The sequence below is a fragment of the Eptatretus burgeri genome, chromosome 1 (assembly GCF_056783735.1).
Source record: "Eptatretus burgeri isolate ZD-2024b chromosome 1, Ebu_testis_v1, whole genome shotgun sequence".
NCBI classification, from domain to species: domain Eukaryota; kingdom Metazoa; phylum Chordata; class Myxini; order Myxiniformes; family Myxinidae; genus Eptatretus; species Eptatretus burgeri.
In genome coordinates, this window is record NC_140961.1 from 7,196,341 (window position 1) to 7,221,340 (window position 25,000).

Here is a 25,000-nt window from a genome sequence, read left to right on the forward strand (position 1 = left end):
ATGAAGCTTGTCCCAAGGATAATACACCCTTTCCGGTATCGTCATTGTTGTCACGGCAAACCACAATATTGTTGTCGGTGATGTGCATTTATTACATACGCACGTGGGGAGGAAAGTGGGGATGATAAACTGAGAAAAGGGAAAGGATGGATCATGAGAGAGATAAAGGACTGTTAAGGGAGTTTGGGTAGAGAAGGGAAAGGAGTTTGTGAGTATGTAGGAGTAAAGGAATGGAATGGAATGAACGAGAGGTATGTATGGAGCATGCAGAGAGAGACAGAGACAGACAGGCATATGGATGGATGGATGGATGGATTAGGTTGCACAATCTGACATGTTGCGTACGTAATAAATAAACGGCCTCTTTACTCACAACCTCCGAACTGGTGAAAATCTAAGCGTAAGGTTTGTGGTTAACTTTAGTTTTGCATCAAAACCTTTAACCATTGCGTTGAAACGCCTTCATTAACCGTCCGCTGCGCGCTCAATGATGTCGTCATGATGATACTGTGACGTAAGCACGAAGACTTCCGAGTGCAGGAGTGAAACGCGCGTTGAGGTGTGTGTGTGTGTGTGTGTGTGTGTGTGTGTGTGTGTGTGTGTGTGTGTGTGTGTGTGTGTGTGTGTGTGTGTGTGTGTGTGTGTGTGTGTGTGTGTGTGTGTGTGTGTGTCTGTTTGAGTGGAGTGCACAAACATTCACCTTTTTAACAGACAAAAGTGTTGCGGACGCGCCTTTTCCCACTAGGATCCGCAACGAGCAATTTCACCAACGGTGACCTGAGGATGACCTCAGGTGGATCATTTGGATCCAGCAATTCCAACCACGCAGGTGATAAAGGCACTCGGCTTCTCTGGGATTGAAATTCCCCGAGTGGTGAGGGCCTGAGTCTACCTGGCTCTCTTCTTTTGAAGTTGGAGAACCCTCGTTTTGGAGTGATGTCCGCACCTCTTCAAATTTGCATCTCTAAAGTGTCTTACACTTGACCCGTCACATCCTCCAGGTTGGCTAAAATAAAGGTAAAACAATTGGTACTTCCAAAAAACAAATTAGGTGCACTCGCGTGTCCGTTTCACTGTACTCACTTCCCTCATGCTGTGAATACAGAGCGATGGTGGAGGAGGATAGGTCTTGTACTTGTGGGACATGAACTTGAACTCGTCAGTTCTCGTCCTTTTCCCAATGGTTGACGGGGTATCATGTTCCCTTCTGGTGCTCTGTGCTCCTTTGGACGCCTTCCTTCGCTTAGGCATTACACCTGTGGCTTGACGTCTCTTCGGGCTTCAATCTTTCTGTGGGAATGAGTGAAAGAATGCTTTGATTTCATTTGGAATTCCTTTGTCTTTAATCTTCCACGGGTAGTGGTGGGGGGCATCGGCGAAAGATGTAGTTTGAACACGAGGTTGCTTCTTGAAATATTAACACGGCTCTGTTTCATGGCATCAGGATTTTTTGTATAATTTTTCAACAATCAGTAGACAAATTGCACAGAGACCTAGAGTCGAACAGGAAAGCTCGGAGGTTGAGCTGTCACCTTTGGTTCTGTTTAGTCTGGGTGCGATTCCAGACCCAGCCATAAACTGTCACTGCATGGTGCTTCACAGCAAGGGTATTTCATCAATGGGTACGTCATCCGCACGGTGGGACGTTAAGCTGGGTGGCCCTTCCGCTAGTATCGGTCAAGGTCGCTGGTGGGTAAAGGTCCCATGGTGTTTTTCGACGAGGTATGGGCGAGTGAATCGCCAGCACACAGAAATAACGTTACAAATGGCAGCTCAAATGTGTTGGAGAGCCGCATCTCAGTAATGATGCAACCAGCGGGACAAACATGTAATGGAATCTTTGCTCGTGATGATACAACTGCCCATGACTCATCACCTGGATCATGCCATGCACAACAGGAACATCTCCCAAGGTGAAGTACTGTACGGTCGAGGGCCTTTAATACTTGGATGGGAGACCTCCAGTGAAGGCCGTGGTAGAGTATCTCTGCGAGTTGTACATCAAACGCATTTCCACTAAAACTACCGTCCCATTGCGGTGGTGTACAGGCATTGGGTGCCATCCTCCTGTGCCACCTTCACACTGGAGTGAAAAGCCGCCCATCCTGTGTGGATTGAGTTTGTGGATGTCAAATATGCAGCGGCCCATGCCAAACTTTCTTCGCACCCAACAATCACACGAGGAATGTTAATGCAGGAGGAGACGATGAGGCCCATCGAGCCAGCACGATCCTTCCAACGTTCATGTACTGCTCTAACACCAGTGATTCTAAGGACCTATCCAATTCCAGTTGAAATCCATCCACCACGTCTGCTCCCGCCCCATTTCCAGAGAGATCATTCCCTGCACAGGCAACGAGCAGGGTGTCGTTCAGCATGGAACTTTAGTAGCCTCTGGACCGGACAATCCCTTTGTTGAGGAGTTCCGGACCATTCTCAAGGCAGGCTTCATGACATTCCAGAAATGTGTGAGAGGACCTTGCAATTAACAAGCCAATGAGTAGTTGTACCTGGAATTCTGTTTGCAAAAAGGTGGGATATTTGATACGCTGGATTATGCCTCAACCGTCGTCTCGGTTAGGAGGGCCTCACAAAACTTTACAAACCGACATGCATCTCAGGGCAAAACTACCGAAACGAGCTCCTGACTGCAGTATGAGGGGCGATCAAGAGGTTCTACAAACGAGATACTCGCGATAGTTTGAGAAATTCCAACTTTTAATGAGATCTTTCACATGACGTTTATATAATGAATTTGAATGATAACCACAACATATAGATGCAGTATGTAATGTATCCTTTCTTGGCATCGCTTTGACTAAAGTGAGTATGTCGATCATCTGCCTTTTTGAACACCTTAACTAATTGTTTGAATGGCCTGCTCAGCCGTGTGCTATCGTCATAAAGGTACCCATGGCGAACAATGGCGGTATTTTTCAGGAGAAGGTCAGGAAGTTTGTGAGGCACAGGTGGTGCGTTACTCAATTTGAAGTGACCGATGGAAACGATCCATCAGCAACAATTTTCCTGCACATTTGATCCCTTTGAAATGTTACCGTAACCCCATCGCACCTTATGGTGATAGCAGCTGTGGTCCTCAACAAACACTGGGTCTATTGATAGACCCCCTTATGTTGCCTGTAACCGAACTTTTTGGCATGAGGCAAAATTAATGCTTTGACTCTTTATATTCTTGAGGGAGTCGGACCTGAAAGCAGACAACGTTGCAAGGAGCTTTGCTTCGTCACGTGCCGGTCATTGTTTAACATTTCTTTTGTACGGAGGTGTTATCGTAAACATCGAGATGTTTACAAATGGACCTTTCTTATCCTTTAGCAGTGACTCAATCTTGTTGGCCTGGCAGGATAGCCTGGGGGTATGTACGCTCACCTTTCGGCTGTCTTTCATTGCTTTGAATCCCGACCCAGCTCTAAACTGTCGTCCTGGTGTTTCGCGTGCAGGGCGATGTATCGATGCGTCTTCCGTCCCTCGGATGGACTGTGGACGTTAAACTGGGCTTCCCATCTGTCAGCATTGGTTGATGGATGTTAAAGATCGCACGGTGTCTTTCGTGAAAAGTGAGTGAGTTACCGCGGACGGCATCCTGAACATATTTACAAATTCCTGCCTAAAACTGCCAGGTGGTCCATTCTTCTCGGATATCCTTTGACACCAGAGTGACATTGCTTGCTATCTCAGAGTGAGTTTCTTTTCTTGGCAGCATCTCCTACTCCATTTTTTTTTAAATAATATAAAATGCATGTTTCCAGATTAATCGAATGTCACACGCGAACGGCCACCCGGCTGCAAAGGGCAATCATGATGGTGGTAGTGACGATAAAAACAAAAACAAAAAAAAACAGAAGACTATCCTCATTCATTACAGCCTAAAGTTTTTGGAATTTCCATCTGACTCATTGGAAACATTCCTTCTGTTGCAAGTCCGTGCAAACAAACGTGTACGAACCTCATCCTCAAGAGGCATTGAGTTTATCATGACGTCACTTCCTTTCTTAATATTCTTTGTTTCGAACACGTCGACACAATTGATCGATTAGGAGACTTCTCTGATCATGCCATGAGTCCTCATTTGCATGCATATCTGGATGTTGAGGAAATGTGTTTGTCGACTGTGGAATCCTATTCTTCAGGACGGTGTTATCTCATTCAGGTATCTTCATGCACTGAGCCGACGCAAGATTCCAGCGGTTGTTTTAAGACTGGTATGGGAATCGTTTGAAATACTGGCCCAGGCGCAATCCCTGTTGCCTTTCATCGGCCTTTAGTGGTAAGATTGTCATCGCATCCGACTCTTTCTGCAATTTCACCGTCAACGTTCATTTGCCCTTGTAGAACACCTGGTGGTGAATTGCCAAACTGGGTGAACTTCAGAATGCTGAGAATTCTTGTTTGCTTGTTGGTTTTCTTTTGAGTTATCCTGGATGACCCATCTCTTTGATGGGCCTGGTTTTAAAGGGTGACCATTTGTGGTGTTTGCTAACCTTTTCAACACTGTTCGCTTCTGTGTTTGTGCCCCAGCAGAATTCAATCTCACCAAAACCAGCGTGTTGTGTGGTGTGGTGTGGTGCCAGCGGATGATCTCTGCATTGAGTCACCCATATTTTGGAAAGGACTTTGAACCAACTGTTCAACTTGGAAATGGGGGCATTCAACATGTAATCCACATGAAAAGGCTTCGAGTCATAGCGTGGTCTAATTCCATCGAAGCTGCGTCGGCCAAGCATAGCTTTGAGTGTCTTCCCTAACTCGGATCATTCACGATCTCTGTCACTGCCAAGGGGACTGACTGCATGAGACTTTATTACCTCCACCCACCGAAGATTGACGGACGTTATGTTTTCACCTCTGTCTCTGAATTGGTCGGTCGACTTTGTTGTGACGAAAATTGAAAAATTTCATGACATGTTCTGTCTCGTATGTATGTATTTTTGTCTGTGAGTGTGATAACTCGCGAACACTTTCAGCTATCTTCATCAAACTTTAACAGAGGATTCCCAAGGACAAAAGTGAGGCCGTCAATGCTCTTTGACTATATATGTCAAAGGCCAAGGTGACATCATTTGACAACATTTGCATGATTTGCATGATATTTTGCATGATACAGTGACATCATTTGCATGATTTTTGTCATATCTGTCAGGCGACCACCTGACGCCTTCTTGTCTGCTTGTTTGTCTGTCAATCGACTACAGGTCACAATTCTAAACGGATCGTCATGAAACGTCACCAAGTTGTAGAGGTAGCCACAACTGAGAAGCCTCTTGATTTTGAGGTCAAAGGTCATCTTGAGGTCAAATTTCTAAAATCGTCATTTTTCATCCGATTGTCTTACAAACATAATGAAATGGAAGACCAAGAAGGAACCCGAAGAAGTAACGAGCAATGATGGAGTCATCAGGGGGGACATGGATAGTAATCGGGTTTCAGCCGCGACTCCTCCACCCTCAAACCCATCCAAGCGCAGCCAAGTGGGCCTCAAAGAAAAATTTCAGTGAAAAAAATTAGAAAGAAGCATGAAAGAAACAAAGAACAAAGATATCAGGAAGAACCTAAATAGATAGATTTCAGCAGTTATTCCCCAGGCCCAAACGCAGCAACATGTACAAGCTATACCAGAGGTCCGTCAGCGGGGAAGCACAGTCCACACAGCATCAGGATATGGTACAAACATAAGTTGGCGAGGCTGATGGGGTTACAGCTGGATTAGTGCTCTAGTTTGGCTTCGGAAATCCGTCGTGACCTTTTTTGAGTTCTTGGGAAGTGCAGCGTCTTCAGGGATGCCGGTAGTTTGTGGCGTGAACTTTATAACCTGCCGTTAGACATGCATGGTGCGATTTGACCGGACTGCATAAAACATGGCAGGCCTCACCCGACCCTCACTGGGTCAGGCAGGGGACCGAAGAGAAGAGAACCGCTTAAAATCACCACATTCCAAGATAGTTACGCTTATCTGCTATTTGGTTTAGATCATTGTTCGGTTGGGTGTGGCGAGTCTTCTCACTGTTACCATCGTGATACCGTAAAGAGGCTTTGGCCATGTAAGGTGTCGAGCGCAATCGCAATAGTTTCTCAAACACTCGAATGCACTTTTAACTGTCCATGACAATGCTGTGCAACATATTCGTTCCAAGATGGTTTGGAAAATACTCTCCAGAAAGGGTAATTTAAAGAATTAGCAATGTGATCTTGAAACTTCAAGACAATCATATCATAGTTTTCACGAAGCCCTACTTCGTACTTCTTCCTTTTAAATATGGTGAATGAAATCTGCGTACACGTTTGTTTGGCTTTGTCGTGTCTTTTCCAGGCTGGTTATGCTTCGTGGAACGGTTGTACGTTTCTATCCTTCCATCCTTTTATTTATTTATTTTTGGGGGGGATTTATTTATTTATTTTTGCTATGGCAAGGGGACATGAAAGTGAAGCAACCGAAGAGTTGACACCAAGTAGCCGTTTTGCCCTTATTAGTATCGTTAATTTTCATGAGGATCTGTCCTATTATGGAAGGCTTAGGAAAACAAATAAAATGCTGGATGCAGTGTTAGGAATGCTGTGAGCCAAGGACTAGCACACAACGATGAGAACCCTGTGAAATACAGACACCGTGTCTCCTTATGTGAGTTTAGTTCTCCCTTCTCTGGGAAAATCCCTCCCATGCTGGAATTGCAAAGAGCCTGTGACGGTATGAGGCGACTGTTCTCATACAAAGTATCCTGGATCTTGGGCAAGAGTTTTGTCATGTGATGCCAAATCTGAGGCAAGGTCAGCCCGTAACGTCGATGTCGTCCCGATACTTCCCTCAAAGCCGAGTGCAACACTTTGTCTCTGGATGTTAAAATTATCTTCGTTAATGCGCAAACCACTTTTGGCTGATTGGCATATTTTCCGTGTCAAAATAATTTTCACTGTTCATGCTCGGAGCTTTACTCGACTGTCAAGGATAACATTGGTCTGCATCTGCGGGCAATTCCAATGAGAACCTCCTGCTCCGCCGAAGGGATGGCACCCGAAATGCCAGGTTTACTTTGCCTCCCATGGTGGTTAGCACACCTTAATCAAGCTTCAGGTTGATGTAACCTATTGTTTATGTGGAAACTAACTCGAACAAACTATTCTGAATTCAACAATGTAACGTCATTTTTTGTTTCTGAAGAGCTTACACTCACAATTGAAGAATTGTCCTTTCATTTTCAGTCGACAACTTGTAATCGGTGGTTCATGTGAGCAAAGGGAATCGTAAGGCTTCTTGTTGGCACCGGAGAGTTAAACGTTACACTCAAGGATAATTGACTACCGTGTCTCGCTGGCATGCTTATCCATCTCTAATCACCCCGATATGCACATACATTTGCCATCTGCCAATGGTGGTGGTACGAGGCCTTGCATGAAGAAATTGCTGTGAATCAGCCTGGGAATTATTTATCACACGACATTCTTAAATTATCCGGTCCACTGAAGTGCATCTGGGTGTTGCTTTCCCCGAGAAGAGAGTTGTGTTACGTGCCTTATTTTTGGGGAAACAGGTAGCTACAACAACACTATTACATCATCGTAAAGCAAGCCAAGCTCTTACCATGATCTCTAAAGTTTCGGTGTATTCCACTGAGTGCGTCATCGTGGAAATTATTTACGCAATTCTGTTGAAAGACCACGTAAAAAATATACTGTATATCCACATTATGGTTTTCTGTTGGCTTGGTTGTTGAGTTTGGTTGTTGTTTTGTTCGCTTGGCATTACATGAGTGAGATTCCACGAGTGAGAAAGACAATTGTGCATTTGAGGCGTCGATACGGCGTGAAATCTGAAATATTGTTCTGTATGAAACGTCAGTTGTATTCCTTATAGATTGAGGAGATGTTGAGGAGACTATTTGAAGCCGAAAGTTATATCTGCTACAGTTCTTAAAGAAACCAAATTGTTGTTGAACATTGTTTGTGTTGTCACTCACACATGCCTGAGTTGGTGGTGCCCACATCCAGTCGCAAACACCTAAGAATGTACCTTGAACGGTTGACTACTCCATCTCAAGGTGCTACAGAAGCAGTCTTCAACCTGGGCAGGAATCCTATTTTTATGTTAAAGACGTACAAGCATTGGATGGGTGAAGAAACCCATGAACCAGCTCGTCACACCCACTGCAAAGGAAACGACATGTAAAATGAAATGGGAAGTTTGTTTGGGTTTCATTCAAATCTATGAGGATTAAACAAGGGAGGGGAAACAGAGTTTTATATCACTTGGAGATATTGGGGGGGAAATGTACCACTATGAGTCGTTCAGCAACTCCAGTAATCCCCAACTCGATCCTTGTGGGGTCGACAGGGCAAAGTTTCTGGTGCAAGTCTTTCATTGACCAGTCAGCCAGGACTGACATTAAACAGAAGGTGGCAAAAAATTGTAATTTCTTCAGGATGCCGGCAATAACTTGCATATTGTATGTTAAATATACCATGGAATAGTTAACGTCCACCAACTGTTGCTGGTGTAATGGACACCCAGCTTAATGTCCATATTTAATGTCCCCAAAGCTTTGCTTAGTATAATGACAGTAAAGTCATCAATTGACGATCCCACCTGCGAAGCACTCCGGTGACATTTTATAATTGCTTTCAGAATCGAATCCAGTCCACAGGGCAGGATGGAGTCCACTACCTCTGAGCCATTCTGTCAACCAAACTTTCATGTCAAATTAACATATCACAATGGCCATTCTATTATTATGAAAGCAGAATAAGATTGCATTCCGCAACTCAGAGCAGGAAAGGTACAGTGAGGCTAAATTGCATACTGTGAATGGGTTTGCCAGGCAGTGTTGTGAATTTAGTGAAGTTTATGTACCGTAGCATAACCTGCACTGAAATCTCAGCAGCACAAGCCTTAATGGTTGCCATCTGGCCATTCCTGGCATTGAAGGTCCAACAATGGGCCCGGCCTGGGGCTAAAGCGAAAAAGCAAGGCCGATTGCTCAGCAAAAGACAATTTTCCGTGACGACGTGTCATTTCTTGCAATCGTCTTCACTTCTAGGTGCTCCTCAATCGCAATACCTCAACTGGGTGTGGATACCTAACCTATATGGTTCATTTATTGCACTAAATCCCATATATTGTCTGATACAACACCGACTTGTTGCAGTGGTTCTGGAGAAGCTGCTCCCTGAACTTGCCTCCTTTCTGGAGATCATCGACCATGAACCACTGGGGACGACGGCCCGACGCAAACAGCAACTCATCCAGGCTTTCATCCGGCAGATCCGCACAGCGCCTGGTGAGTTTATGTGTGTATATATACAGTGGGGAGAACAAGTATTTGATACATTGCCGATTTTGCCGGTTTTCCCACTTACAAAGCACGTAGAGGTCTGTAATTTTTATCATAGGTACACTTCAACTGTGAAAGACGGAATCTAAAACAAAAATCCTGAAAATCACATTGTATAATTTTGAAAAAATTAATTTGCATTTTATTGCATGAAATAAGTATTTGATCACCTACCAACCAGTAAGAATTCCGGCTCTCACAGACCTGTTAGTTTTGTCTTTAAGAAGCCCTCCCATTCTCCACTCATTACCTGCATTAACTGCACCTGTTTGAACTCGTTATCTGCATAAAAGACAGCTGTCCACACTCAATCAATCAGACTCCAACCTCCACAATGGGCAAGACCAGAGAGCTGTCTAAGGACATCAGGGACAAAATTGTAAACTTGCATAAGGCTGGGATGGGCTACAGGACAATAGGCAAGCAGCTCGGTGAGAAGCCAACAACTGTTGGCGCAATTATTAGAAAATGGAAGAAGTTCAAGATAACAGTCAATCTCCCTCTGTCTGGGGCTCTGTGCAAGATCTCACCTCGTGGAGCCTCAATGATCATGAGAAAGGTGAGGGATCAGCCCAGAACTACACGGTAGGACCTGGTCAATGACCTGAAGAGAGCCGGGACCACAGTATCAAAGAAAACCATAAGTAACACACTACGCCGTCATGGATTAAAATCCTACAGCGCACGCAAGGTCCCTCTGCTCAAGCCAGCGCATGTCCAGGCCCGTCTGAAGTGTGCCAATGACCATCTGGATGATCCAGAGGAGGAATGGGAGAAAGTCATGTGGTCTGATGAGACCAAAATAGAGCTTTTTGGTTTTAACTCCACTCGCCATGTTTGGAGGAAGAAGAAGGATGAGTTCAACCGCAAGAACACCATCCCAACCGTGAAGCATGGTGGTGGAAACATCATTCTTTGGGGATGCTTTTCTGCAAAGGGGACAGGAAGACTGCACCGTATTGAGGGGAGGATGGATGGGGCCATGTATCGCGAGATCTTGGCCAACAACCTCCTTCCCTCAACAAGAGCATTGAAGATGGGGCGTGGCTGGGTCTTCCAACATGACAATGACCTGAAACACACAGTCAGGGCAACTAAGGAGTGGCTCCGTAAGAAGCATCTCAAGGTCCTGGAGTGGCCTAGCCAGTCTCCACACCTGAACCCAATAAAAAATCTTTAGAGGGAGCTGAAAGTCTGTGTTTCCCAGTGACAGCCCCGAAACCTGAATGATCTGGAGAAGATCTGTATGGAGGAGTGGGCCCAAATCGCTGCTGCAGTCTGTGCAAACCTAGTTAAGAACTACAGGAAATGTCTGATCTCTGTAATTGCAAACAAAGGTTTCTGTACCAAGTATTTAGTTCTGTTTTTCTGATGTATCAAATATTTATTTAATGCAATAAAATGCAAATTAATTATTTTAAAATCATACAATGTGATTTGCAGGATTTTTGTTTTAGATTCCGTCTTTCACAGTTGAAGTGTACCAATGATAAAAAAAAAAAATTACAGACCTCTACGTGCTTTGTAAGTGGGAAAACCTGCAAAATCGGCAGTGTATCAAATACTTGTTCTCCCCACTGTATGTGTATGTGTGGATATTATTTATATATATATATATATATATATATATATATATATATATATATATATATATATGGGCTTTTGTTGGGGGGGGGCAAACTCCGTTTCCCCTCTCTCTTTCTCTCTCTCCCCTCTTTACATATGCTTTAACCCCCTCCTTCCCATCCACATCCCTTTCTCTCCAACTCCCATACCGTTCCTTTGCTGTCTGATCTTTTTATATCCAATTTTCCTCATTTATTCTAAAAAAAAAATCTTCTCAATTTTCCCCTCCCCCAATATTGTGAAATTATTGTTTTTAATATGAAGGGAAATTCAAAAGTTATCCTTATTCTGGTTGTATTGTTGTTGCTGACGCGTCTCCTTGTCATAAAGAAGACATTGAGCCAGGTGTCCCTTTGCCATGTTGACGTTAAAGTTGGTTTATTGTTCTTTTGACAAGTGTCCTTGCTCAATTATCAAATTCCCCACCTGGGCTGAGTTGACCACTTTGCCTCATGAAGACTGGGTATATAACCCCCTCAGTCTTTTTACCTGTTACATTTCGCAGATCTATAAAAGCTCCACGTTGTTGTTGTTGAGGTTCGTGTTGAGGTTCGTGTTGGGGGTCGATTTTTGAAATGTGGACCCTTTGGGCAGACAGCTGCTGGACCACACACACACACACACACACATATACACACACACACACACACACACACACACACACACACACACACACACACACACACACACACACACACACACACACACACACACACACACACACACACACACACACACACACACACACACACACCTGTCGCTTGGCTCCAGCCACCATGACACCCACACAAAATGATATGGCCTCCATCTTGGTTTCTGGTGGGTTGAAGACATTCGGCCTGTCAGCCTCAGCTGATGATACACTGTCTGTGTTGTTGTGTCAGATATCCATTGGCTCTGTTTTGGTCGAGTGTTACTCATAATGAGGGACCCCAAAAAATCTAATTATATGTTGAATAAAAATGATTAGTCAGGTTTAATAAAGCCCGTACACACATCCAAAAAAAATAGTGACATAATCTTTGAACAGCCCCATATTGGGGTTAAACAATCTGTGACCGTGTGATGTATCACTTCATTCTGATATAACCGTTCTGATATAACTGTGATGAATCAGATGTTTTAAGAATGCTTTTAATGTGTGTTTCCCAATCGGCCCGTTGCCATATTTTTAAAGCCAATTCACACGCACTTCATGGCGAAGTCCGGCACCTCGAATGACCACGCACAGGTTTTTGTGAATCAAAGGTTTATTACCGCAGGAGAGCGGAAGAGAGGGGAGAGGGACACACAACACACAACACACGCACACCAAAACTGAGGTGACGTGTATATATAAAGATAGACCTGCTGTATGGAATAAATATGGTTCTCATCTATCTAATCTTATTCATTCACATGGGAACACAGGACAGTCACTGCTCTCGCTAAACTTATTCATTCACACGGGAACACAGGACAGTCACTGCTCTCGCTAAACTTATTCATTCACACGGGAACACAGGACAGTCACTGCTCTCTCTAATCTTATTCATTCACATGGGGACACAGGACAGTCACTGCTCTCTCTAATCTTATTCATTCACATGGGAACACAGGACAGTCACTGCTCTCGCTAAACTTATTCATTCACACGGGAACACAGGACAGTCACTGCTCTCGCTAAACTTATTCATTCACACGGGAACACAGGACAGTCACTGCTCTCTCTAATCTTATTCATTCACATGGGGACACAGGACAGTCACTGCTCTCTCTAATCTTATTCATTCACATGGGAACACAGGACAGTCACTGCTCTCGCTAAACTTATTCATTCACACGGGAACACAGGACAGTCACTGCTCTCGCTAAACTTATTCATTCACATGGGGACACAGGACAGTCACTGCTCTCTCTAATTTTATTCATTCACATGGGAACACAGGACAGTCACTGCTCTCTCTAATCTTATTCATTCACATGGGAACACAGGACAGTCACTGCTCTCGCTAAACTTATTCATTCACACGGGAACACAGGACAGTCACTGCTCTCGCTAAACTTATTCATTCACACGGGAACACAGGACAGTCACTGCTCTCTCTAATCTTATTCATTCACATGGGGACACAGGACAGTCACTGCTCTCTCTAATCTTATTCATTCACATGGGAACACAGGACAGTCACTGCTCTCGCTAAACTTATTCATTCACACGGGAACACAGGACAGTCACTGCTCTCGCTAAACTTATTCATTCACATGGGGACACAGGACAGTCACTGCTCTCTCTAATTTTATTCATTCACATGGGAACACAGGACAGTCACTGCTCTCTCTAATCTTATTCATTCAGATGGGAACACAGGACAGTCACTGCTCTCTCTAATCTTATTCATTCAGATGGGAACACAGGACAGTCACTGCTCTCGCTAAACATATTCATTCACACGGGAACACAGGACAGTCACTGCTCTCTCTAATCTTATTCATTCACATGGGGACACAGGACAGTCACTGCTCTCTCTAATTTTATTCATTCACATGGGAACACAGGACAGTCACTGCTCTCTCTAATCTTATTCATTCACATAGGGACACAGGACAGTCACTGCTCTCTCTAATCTTATTCATTCACATGGGAACACAGGACAGTCACTGCTCTCTCTAATCTTATTCATTCAGATGGGAACACAGGACAGTCACTGCTCTCTCTAATCTTATTCATTCACATGGGAACATAGGACAGTCACTGCTCTCTCTAATCTTATTCATTCACATGGGAACACAGGACAGTCACTGCTCTCGCTAAACTTATTCATTCACATGGGGACACAGGACAGTCACTGCTCTATGTAATCTTATTCATTCACATGGGGACACAGGACAGTCACTGCTCTCTCTAATCTTATTCATTCACATGGGAAAACAGGACAGTCACTGCTCTCTCTAATCTTATTCATTCACATGGGAACATAGGACAGTCACTGCTCTCTCTCTCATCTTATTCATTCACATGGGAACACAGGACAGTCACTGCTCTATGTAATCTTATTCATTCACATGGGAACGCAGACAGAAATGGCACAAGGTTAATGAGACAGATTAGAGAATGTTATCTGAGCCTTGGATCATGATTTTTAAAATTTTATTCTCAGACCCAACTTTGATCACATGGACATGTGGGACATGAGCAAGGATGAGGGAGTTGAGTAGACAGAGTAGGTGAAAAATATGTTTCGTGTCGCAGGTTGAGATCACAGTGCAGTCATCCTTGTTTGTCCCACGATGAGCCTCCATGGCGAGCCTCACATGGGAAATATGATACATATTGTGCTGTTGCTGGTTTTGTGTTTTCACTTCGGGTGGCTTCATTAATGCATATTCTCCAATGTAGCACGTGTTCTCCGTTTCAAGGAGGGATCGGAGCGGAGAAACCAATTGCCTTCTGAAACTTGATAGAGTGTAACCGTATAACTACTCCAGTGCCTGTGAAGTTTCCGATAATATACATTCCAACGACTAAGCTTTTGTTCCTCACTGCTCTAATGATGGTTAATTAAACATCAAATGATTGCTAAACAGGATATGTATGATATGGAATCACAGTACGCCAAACAATATTGTTTGTAAACCTTGAAAGATGAACAGCAGGCCTTTTGTCACTTATTCGAGGGGGCTTCAGGTTATACAGAATTTTCTCATCCAATATTTGTAACAATGAGTTTAACTCCGTTTGCATCCTCTTATACCCTCTCATTGCAAACCTTATGGTGTTTGTGAGTTATTATGTTTGTTTGTGTCTGCATGTGCTGTGCAGGTGAGGATGAAGAATATATGTACATGAACAGCATCGGACTACTCAATGAGACATCTCTTGTCCAAGGTAACAGCTCCTCTACTTCTTTTTCTTCACCAAATACTGGTGCAAGTATTGGCCGGAAAATGTAAATTCATGTGTTAAATTGAAGGAAGGGGAAGGTATGCAGAGAGGTAATTACGAAAGTTTGTGTGCATGCTGTTGATTGTTATCTCCATAATTCGGGTTTCAAAAGGTGCAACGCAGTCCTCCCATGACTCGAAGTATCTACATTCGTTTCGGTGAAGGATTATGATTCATGGCTTAAGTTGTGAAGTTGTGTTGTTCTCAGAGTTTTGCTCCGAAGGCTCTTTTCATGATCGTCACCGCGCCCCGGACAGCCTCCAACTGCAGTTTGTTTGTAGAAATATTCCCAGGGATGGTCTGTAGGCAGTGCTTTGTTTTTCTTTGTTCACACTGGATGGGATCATCAGGTCGTATGTGAGCGTTATGTCCTTGTTTACAATGATTGCTTTTGGTTCATGTTTCCATGAATTTTGTGTAACTAGGATTTTGAAATTTCTGCAGATGTGCCAGTGGATTACTCGACATACCTTGTTGTGCCTTTCTGTATACAGCTGTTCTGACATGAGTTTTTTTTACATCCCAATAGGAGGTGACTCATGCTTTCTGTTTCTACCTTGCAGAACCTACGCTTGTCTGATTGGCTCAGTCCTGCCATTTTTTTATTTAAGCCATTCATGTAGAGTCCTTGGTCTTGGGCATTAACAATGATTTGTTCTCCTTCCAAATTGGACTGACCTATTCTTAGCCATCCAAGTGATCCTTCTTTGTCTATCCCCATCTGTCCAACTCTTTAAAAAAAAAATTTTAGGATACATATTTCCCTGCTCTTTTGTCTTTCACCCTGTTGCCACAACATATCTGTTGGTATTTCGTCTTGTATTTTTATTTTGTGTCTTTTTTTGCAATCTGGGCTGTATTTGTTGCTGTTTGGGTTTGGTGCATGACATCTTCGATTCACACCTGTTTTTGGAAGTTTTATGCAACGTGAGTGAGATACCTTTTCTGGCTTTGTGTGTTCATGCTTGTATACAAATTGTATTCGGTCGTCTGTTGAACTTATCACGTCCTCCACTGATCCTCCAGTCTTCGCTCTGTGCACTTGATTGAGTTGCATCAGGCTGCCACCTCCTCCTTTCCTCGGCAGGTACATTCTCGGGATGCATTGATTTTTGTCGAACATTTTATGGATAGTGAGGAATTTTCCTTGTTTTGATATCTCGTTTTCTGATATCCGTTTGTGGCCAGTTTACTATTCCTCAGCTGTATTGGAACACTGGTACTGCTAGTTGGTTTATCGCTTTGATTTTGTTCCTTGGGGAGAGGTATGTTTTCAGGATCAGCTTCATTTTATGCAGGTATTCCTTGGTAATTACTTTGTGACTTTTTTAATGATATGTTTTGTGGCGCTCTTCTACCCCACGGTATTTATAAGAGGCTTTGTTGTCTCGCTCCTGTATTGTTGTCTGTCAGACGATTTTTATATTATCCGTTTGTGTTGGTCGACCTTGTACGAATGTGCACTTGACACACTTATCTCGACCGAATTCCATTTGGAGGTCGTTGGAGTACCGTTTCACTAATTTCAGTTGTTCTGTCAATTTTTTTTTGCTCATTTAGTGCAAAGATTTTTTTAATCATCGATCTTAAGTAGATGTGTTGCCTCTCTTGTTTCTTTGGACGTTCTTTTATTGGATGTTAGGATGTATCCGTGTCTTTGCACGTTAATGAGGTGACTTGGTTGATCTCAAGCCAGGCAAAACAGGAGGGGGGAAAGGCTGTCTCCTTGAAAGATCCCACATCGTATCTTCACTCCTGGTATTTCAATCTTTCCTTCCGTGTACTGCAGGATTAGTGTTGAATCCACACATAAACTGCTGGACAGAATGAGCTGAAACCTTGTGGTTGTACACGGGAAGATTTGAAGTGGTTAAAAAACATTCGTAGCCCCATTTGTATCGGCTTAAGTGTTCACACAAATTCTTGATGTAAATGCATCATGTGCACCGTTCCTGGTCGGAGTGGGTATTACAAGTCATCATGAAAAAATACGGCCATTCTCTGCATGAAAACCATCGACATCAGAAAGTATTGTTGTGGGCCGGGGGTCGGTGGCGAGAACGACCGCTAGGTGGGGGAGGTTACGCCGTCTCCCACCAGACTCCCCGGAATTGTAGGCCGTCGCTCGGATAACTCTGCGAGCTGGCGGGTCGTCTAACTGACCGTGGACGCCAATATCTCAACCGTGTAGCATAGGGTCATTTATCTAAAAGCAATTTACCTAATTAACTATGCAATTTCGACTACCGGGGGAAACCACGCCCTCGGCACGTCTTGCTCCACCCGGGTCACTTTACCCATGTGAACCGGGTATATATATATATATATATATATATATATATATATATATATATATATATATATATATATATATATATATATATATATATATATATATATATATATATATATATATATATATTAAGTGTTCACAAGCTGCAAGCAGATACCGGAATGTATGCTTAATATATTTAATGAATTGGGGCATTCTTGGATTCTCAAAGCAGCTAAATGAAGAATGAGTGATCAGAATGAGCTCTTTATTTAAAAATTTACAAACATAGTCATTTTTGAAGTGAAAACGTCAAAAGTTACAGAATGAAAAGTTATTAACGGGTTGCTTGGTGATGCTAAGAGGCTGAGTTTCTGATGCAAAGTCAAATGCAAACGTTGAGTGGCAGAACTCTAATGAACTGAAGTTCAAAACAATCTGTGTTTGTCATATTCTTGTAGCTGTTCCTTTGTTGCATGTCATTAAGAATGGGTCCAATTTGAGTTATTGTGTTAAGTTTATTCGTGTCTTTTTTTTTTTGTTTTTGAGAGAGAGAGATAGAGATAGAGATGTCTGGTCTGGGTTGTGCATATATGTTGACAGGAAGGATATCCTCGACCCTTGAGGTATTCGTGAAATGTTTAGGCTGGGACAAAATTTCAACATTCATAAAAAACTGTCACCCTGGTGTGTCGATGCAAGTTGATGCATCAATGTGTGTGCCCTCCATTGGAAGGATTTAACTCGGAGGAACCATCTTGCCACACTGGTTGTTGGTGGACATTGAACATTTGTGGTGTTGTCCATGAAGAGCAGGCGAGTTATTGCGTGTATCTTAAAATAATTCTAAAAGCCTGACACCTTTAGTCGAGCATCCTGGAACGGAATGACAATTGGTTCTTGGATTGAAACATTTCCCGACTTGAGTGAAATGTCCAAAAGTTCTGTCACAAAAAAAGCTTACAAAGCCTGATCAGGCTAACTGATACTGTGGGTACCAATGCAGCACGTGACACTGCAAACAGCAGTGAAGCAGGGAGTTGCATTTTAACTTCAATACCAACTTTGATTAAAATTTTTGATTGTGTAATGGATTGTGTAATAAAAAGGGTTCATGCATGGCGGGTGCCTCTGGTTCGTCAGGATGTTTGCAACAAATGCTGTGATTGCACATATGTTCCTAGTTACCAGTCTAGTTAAGTGGTGCTGTTCAACATTTACATATATACACCAGCAGACAGCACACTCAGCCCAATGTCAATTTCTCCACCTGGAACTAAACACAGGGTGTCTATAAAGTCCTTGTGCTACTTTGAACTTTTATAACTTTTGACGTACACACGACAGAAACAAACTGTCAATGGCAGAGAAAGCATAATTCATCAAGTTTTGTTAATTTTAATGTTGTTTTTATTAATATTATTGTTATTACTGTTCTTAATTCCACAATTCCCCTGGGTAGCTTGACAAGTTACTATTTTCTGATGCAGAAGCTTCTACATCAGTGATAAAGTCACCCCCCATAATTACCGCATTTGGTTCTCGAACTACGCCGATTAAATATTTTACATATCAACTTGTACCAGCAAGACGAGGCACCCTGACACTATGCTTTGAATGTGCAATGGTTCTTGAATGAGGTCTTCCCAGACAAGTGGATCGGTAGAGGTGGACTAATTGCTTGGCCACTTCACTCACATGACCAGGTCCCCATTGGACTACATTTTATGGAGTGCTGTAAACCTGTTGTTTATTCATCAAAACCACATTCTTTCGATCAACTTGGAGCTACAATCACAAATGCAACAAAATATCTGCGATAACAAAGCAATCGCCATTGGTAAGCCTCCCCTGGTCAGGAGAGGATAAACCTTGGAGATCACCCTTGACTTAACCTTGACTCAAGATCCAATGATGGCATATTTTTTTTCAGACCACCATTTGACCTTGACGTTTAACTCAGAGGAGTATGATGTAAATTAATCGGAAATGCGCCATCGTCTAGGGACTCTAGGCTATCTCGCAAGGGCAATTTCATTCCGATCAGACATCCTCAGTCGAGATATGGTGAAAAACGTTAAACTATGCCTATGGCATCCAAGGCCAACTCCACACATGTCTTACTGACTTCCTCTCATCTCGTAGCCAACGTGTGGCTCTCCTTTCATCTCCAATCCCTGTCAAGGCTGGAGTGCCCCAAGGTAGTGTTCTGGGTCGAGTCCTATTCCTCATCTTCATCAATGATCTCTCTGACTCTCTGGAAAATCCCCTTTATGTATTTGCTGATGTCTCCACCCTCTGCCGTGACATCCCTCATCCTTCAGACAGGCAGGTTGCAGTGTCTTCCCTCTCTTCAGACCTTGACAAAATCACAAACTGTTCAAACGCGTCAAATATGTCTTTTAATCCTGTCAAGACTCACACCAGAAAGAACCGTCTGGCAAAACCCTACCATCTGCTTTCTTAAAAATCCTCTTGAAGTTCATTCACTCAAACTCCTAGGTCTCACTATTGGTCACAATATTTCTTGAGCAAACCACATTTCAAAGTTTGACTCCAAAGCCAGTTGTTGACTCAGCATCCTCCATCATACAAAGTCCTTCCCTGGCACATCTTAAGTCCTATTTGCCTGCAAGGTCTTCATCACCAGCTTGATGGAGTATTGCTCTCCCCTCTGTGCTGGCTCCCCTGCCTCACATCTTGCTCAGCTTGACACCATGGAAACCAAGGCCTTTAAGATTATTGGAATGTCCCGTGATGAAACAGAGTCTATGGGTTTATCTCTTCGCTATCGCAAAGAGGTCATTGGTCTCTCTGTCTTCTACCGCCTCCTTTCTGGTGTTGCACCCTCTATTCTTTCTGGGCTTCCCCCTCGCCCCTCCCCAGGTTTCTGCAGGGCACATATGATCCACCACCAACCACATTTTGGTGAAACGACCTAAATCCAGGATCACTGCTGAAAAAGTCTATATTTAAGTGGAGACCTAAAAATAATTGGGTCAAGCTCAAAAAAATCTCAACACCGCATGCTTTTTCTTTCCATTATTGACACAAAATTTATTTCCAAAAATCCCGGCCGGCTCAGAGATACAGCTCGGAACTTTCGGAAATTGGGAGTGCAGGAAGGAAGAATTATTTTTTCCTTCCAAATGGTAGTTTCGTACTCTGAGGGGTTTAAGAAACTCTGTGCTACCAATGAAAATTGGGCGCACTAATTGAAGAACCAAATGCTGCAACAGCAACAAACCTTCTCCCATTCTATAGGGGGGGAGCTTAATGCTTGAAATTAGTCCGCAGAAACTGGAGAACGTTTTCAACAAGTTGGCAAATCCGATTGAACGATGGAATACAAAAGGTTATGGTTATGTTGAAGCCAAAAAAATTTATACTGCGTTCAGTAAAAACAATGATGAATGATGATTTCATGCACCATTTACAGTTTGTTTCGATCATGTGAAGCCGACATCAAAAGTTCTAAAATTTCAAAGTTGCACAAGGACTAAGACATAAAAGAAAACCACAAAGCTTTTTGTTGTGCTCCAATCAGGTGAAATTCACGCAAAGTGAAAGAGGTAAGGAAGAAGAACGGTCCAATAGGCACCGATCGACAAAGTCGATTCCAATTGGATGTTCTCTGCTGATGCATCATCACCTCCCAATGGTCTTAGTGGGAGGAGCCTGTTCAGTGTTCAGCTCTCCAATTGGAGGTCGTGGGGTCTGAGATGGAGCTGCTAAGGCTGTTGCAGAAACCTCTTCATCAATATCTGTGATCGTGAGAAGAGTTCGTGTTCCTCTTCTTCTTTGCACAAATAAGCAAAGCGAGTGGACGAACTCTTTTTGCCGACATAACATGGGGTCCGTGGAATAGATAAACGTTGCTTCTCGTATTTGGAGATGCGTTATACTTCGTCCTCCACTCAATGTCTTGAATGCATCCACATTATAATGTTCAGCACAGTTTGCATTCTCAATCAAATGCTGCCCAATGGCAGATTCACACGACATTGGGATTGATGCTGGGACGACTTTCCTTCAAGCATGTACCGTCTGTCTTCGCGTACCAACAGTGTTTTTCCTTATGGACAAAGGGACATGCTGTTTGATTCTGTCGGTCAGAGTCTGGGTAGTTCTGCCAACATACCGAGCATCACATCGGTACTTGAACTCATAATATTGCGAAGTTTTGAGGCAGGCAGAACATCCGTCTTAACCGCAGGAATCAGACGTCGAGAGGTGAAAATCACTCTTGGACGAACAGCCAGATAGATGTTTGAGACGCATCTTTTGATTTGTTCCTCATATCTTTGCGACATTTTCCCTTTCCAAGGAATCTTGGTGTAGATCGGGCACTTTTCAGGACCCATCTTCCGTTCATCTACCACAGTGAGGAGTTTGTGTATCAACCTCCTGATGATCATCAGCGCTACCTTTGAAAATTGATTCACCAATAAATGACGAAACCGGTCCGGCAGCTGAGGGGGGTGTACATCATTGGGAGTCTCATGTGTGCACTATGTGTGAACGTCTTTATAGTTGTGGAGGAACTCTGGGAAGGGTTCAAAACAGCAAAGTGCTTACGTTGTGTAGGCCTTCTTGGGTGGCTTTATGCAGCTTCTTTGGCTGGAGGAGTATGGGAGGTGTCAATATATATATATATATATATATATATATATATATATATATATATATATATATATATATATATATATATTTTTGTATTGCAGCTCGTACATGCATCATATACACATTTTGTTCAGTTGTTAAAACAGAAACCTGAAACCTTGTTGACCATATTTGAAAATGATTATATTTCTCATCAACATTCTGTGCCTGATTTAACTTTTCCTTTTAAAACCAGTTCAGAATTCCAGCATCTTTGTTCTTTCATTCCTATAGCTTTTGGAACCTCTACCGCTTTACAACTTCCTCTAACCCCAACCCTGCAATCTACCCAGGGCCGCATCCCGGCCACGTTAAAAAACGTTCCCATTTACTCGTCGCATCAGGACCATCTGATAAACAGGTACAGACCTTTCCCAAGCCTCTCAATGAAACCGTTAAATGCAGATGTTTTCACTTTATGCTTCACAGCGAGCAGTCGCTCTCCTGAGTTCTTCTCTTCTGCCAATGCATTGTTGAACGGTCTGGTCTTTATTATCAAAAGCTACAACATAAAGAAAGTAAAGCTTTACAGAGTCAGCCTCAAAAATAATTATTTTGAGTTTTCCTGGATGAGGAATCCAGCCAGGAAGACTCACGTTCGGAGCTTGACCCAGAGTAGAACCGGCATCACCTGTTAATACCTTAATGATATTTATTATGGATAAATGTTGACCTCATTTGCCTGTCGGCTGAAGTTGGCGAACGAAGTTGCCTTAATATTATGCATATGACCGGACTGCTCAACTTCGAGCCACCATTTGGGAAATCTTTCTTTGCTTCCTGCAGTTTCCTTTGAAAATATTATTCCTTGCTATTATTACTGGAGATAAACAAAATATATCAAACTTTAGATGTTTGCTTGTTTTTTTTACAACCTTGCACACAGTAATGACTTTCCAGACTCTCAACTGATTATTATAATCAGCTCTAGATGAGGTTTTATTGAAAGTTTACATTTTTAATGACAATCAAAGCCAGATTTGGAAAAAGTCAAGATGATGAATTTTTGTTTTTTCTCCCGAATTGTCTTGTTTACCTCGAGTGCCCTGACACAACCACCACCTCCCCTCTACCATCTTCACGCATTCTCTGACATAATATGCCATGGGATATTTATTAAACTATTTCCCCCCACCTCCCTTCCCACCTTTGTTCTGGGCTCTCTCTCCCTCTCCCTCTCCCTCTCCCTCTCTCCTAAAATCTAGATTTAGTGCTCACCTCCACCTCCTTGTTCTTCTTTTCTCCCACTTGTGGAACTTCCTTCCTCACTCGATTCAATCACACAGTTCCCTCCAGGGCTTCCAGTTAGTAGTACTCATGCACAACCATCTCGGCTTGTGGTTCATCTCAACCGGTGATCTCAAATCACCTCCATTTACCCCTATTCTCACCCATCCCTTTTACTTGCACACTATTACGTTGCCCTTACCGCTCCTCTTTTCTCCTTCTATTCAAGCATCCCTTTGCTCATTGAATCCATGTGTTGCGTGCTGTACGTTGCTTTTTACCCTCTGTGACCTCACTCTTCCATGAGCCTCGAAGTGGTACATAATGAAAAGCCATACATGTGTGTTATTATGGTCATTCGTCAAGTGTACTTTTTCTTTGAATGAGCTGATTTGATGACTCTCCAAATTTTCTGCCACATCATCTATGATTTATTCTTATTAATTATTAATTAATTCACAAAGGAAAAGTTGTTATGTATGCTCTTGTGCAAGGATGACTATATATGATCAGTTCACGTCTTCAAACAGTTTTACATCGTCGACAAAATCATTTATTATCATTTGTAAGTTGTTCGATCACTCACTAAGTTGTGTTTCTGTGCACCACACCGTCCTGTAAGGGACATGAGTTCTTTCAACAAAAGCAAACCACCTGATTCGGAATGTTCTTGATTCACGGATTCCCGGTGGCAGATTTGTGACCGCCCAACCACGTGACCAACAAAATAATGAGGAAAACTCAACACGTCATCGGGTATTTTTTTTGTCTCATTTTATTTGCATGTCAATTACTCACTCTTCGATGATGAGGCGGTCACTTCTACCTCTTCGTCTCCATAACTCCACCATTCGCCTCTCCATCTACCTCGACTCACTCAAGCCACATCGCCCAGCTGCCCCCCTTATCTCTCCCCAAGTAAATGGGAGCAAAAATACCCCATTAAATATATATATATATATATATGTGTATATATATGTATATATATATATATATATATATATATATATATATATGTGTATATATATGTATATATATATATATATATATATATATATATATATATATATATATGTATATATATAACCGGGTGTAGTGGCGTGCACCTGTAATCCGGCTACCCGGAGGCTCGGGTTTGAGGATCGCTTGAGGATGGGAGCTCTGCACTGGGCCACGCAATGAGAGGGTGTAGGGCAGCCCGGAATCATGGCGAAACCCAATCCTTATCCCTGTGTCGTAAGAGGCGACCAGGGTTGCGTCAGGAAGGGCATCCGGCGTAAAACCTATGCCAAATCAGTATGCGTATCATAACGGATGATCCGCTGTGGCGACCCCTAACGGGAGCAGCCGAAAGACGAACAACACAACATATATATATATATATATATATATATATATATATATATATATATATATATATATATATATATATATATATATATATATATATATATATATATATATATATATATATATATGTATACACACACACACACACACACACACACACACACACACACATATATATATATATATATATACCTGATGAAGTATGTAAATATTTATGTATCGATAAAACTATAAGTACCTTTTACGTATCTTATTTTGTTGAATCTAATGTATCATTTTTATTTGTGTATTAATATATCTTGTACTTACTTTCCTCTATTATTTAGTATTTTTCCTAATTTAATTGTATAATTTATGATTCATGATTTTGGAGTTTTGGAGGGCTGGAATGTATTTTCCTGTACTTTAATTAATTATAATGGGAAGTAGCTGAGCAGTTAATGTCATATCAGTTTAAGTTGTGCTTTCCATGAACGTAACACTGACTTGAACTCATCATTCCATATGTCTGTATATATCCATCTATATATCTATCTTTCTATTTATCTATCTATCTGTGTATATGCATATATATATATATATATATATATATATATA

At 42.4% G+C, this 25,000-nt stretch overlaps 1 protein-coding gene across 5 annotated transcripts in view; it reads left to right on the forward strand.

Annotated features, from left to right (window-relative positions):
• Positions 1-25,000, forward strand: part of LOC147033814 (actin filament-associated protein 1-like) — a 161,799-nt gene that overhangs the window by 788 nt on the left and 136,011 nt on the right. For 3 of the 5 annotated variants that reach the window (XM_085871290.1, XM_085871303.1, XM_085871311.1), the window contains exons 2-4: positions 3,462-3,578; positions 9,156-9,287; positions 14,770-14,835. In XM_085871290.1, coding sequence (XP_085727416.1) covers positions 3,542-3,578; positions 9,156-9,287; positions 14,770-14,835 — 235 coding nt within the window. In that variant the 5' untranslated portion in view covers positions 3,462-3,541. The remainder of the gene's footprint in view (positions 1-3,461; positions 3,579-9,155; positions 9,288-14,769; positions 14,836-25,000) is intronic. The other 2 variants (XM_085871296.1, XM_085871317.1) reach the window with 1 other exon arrangement.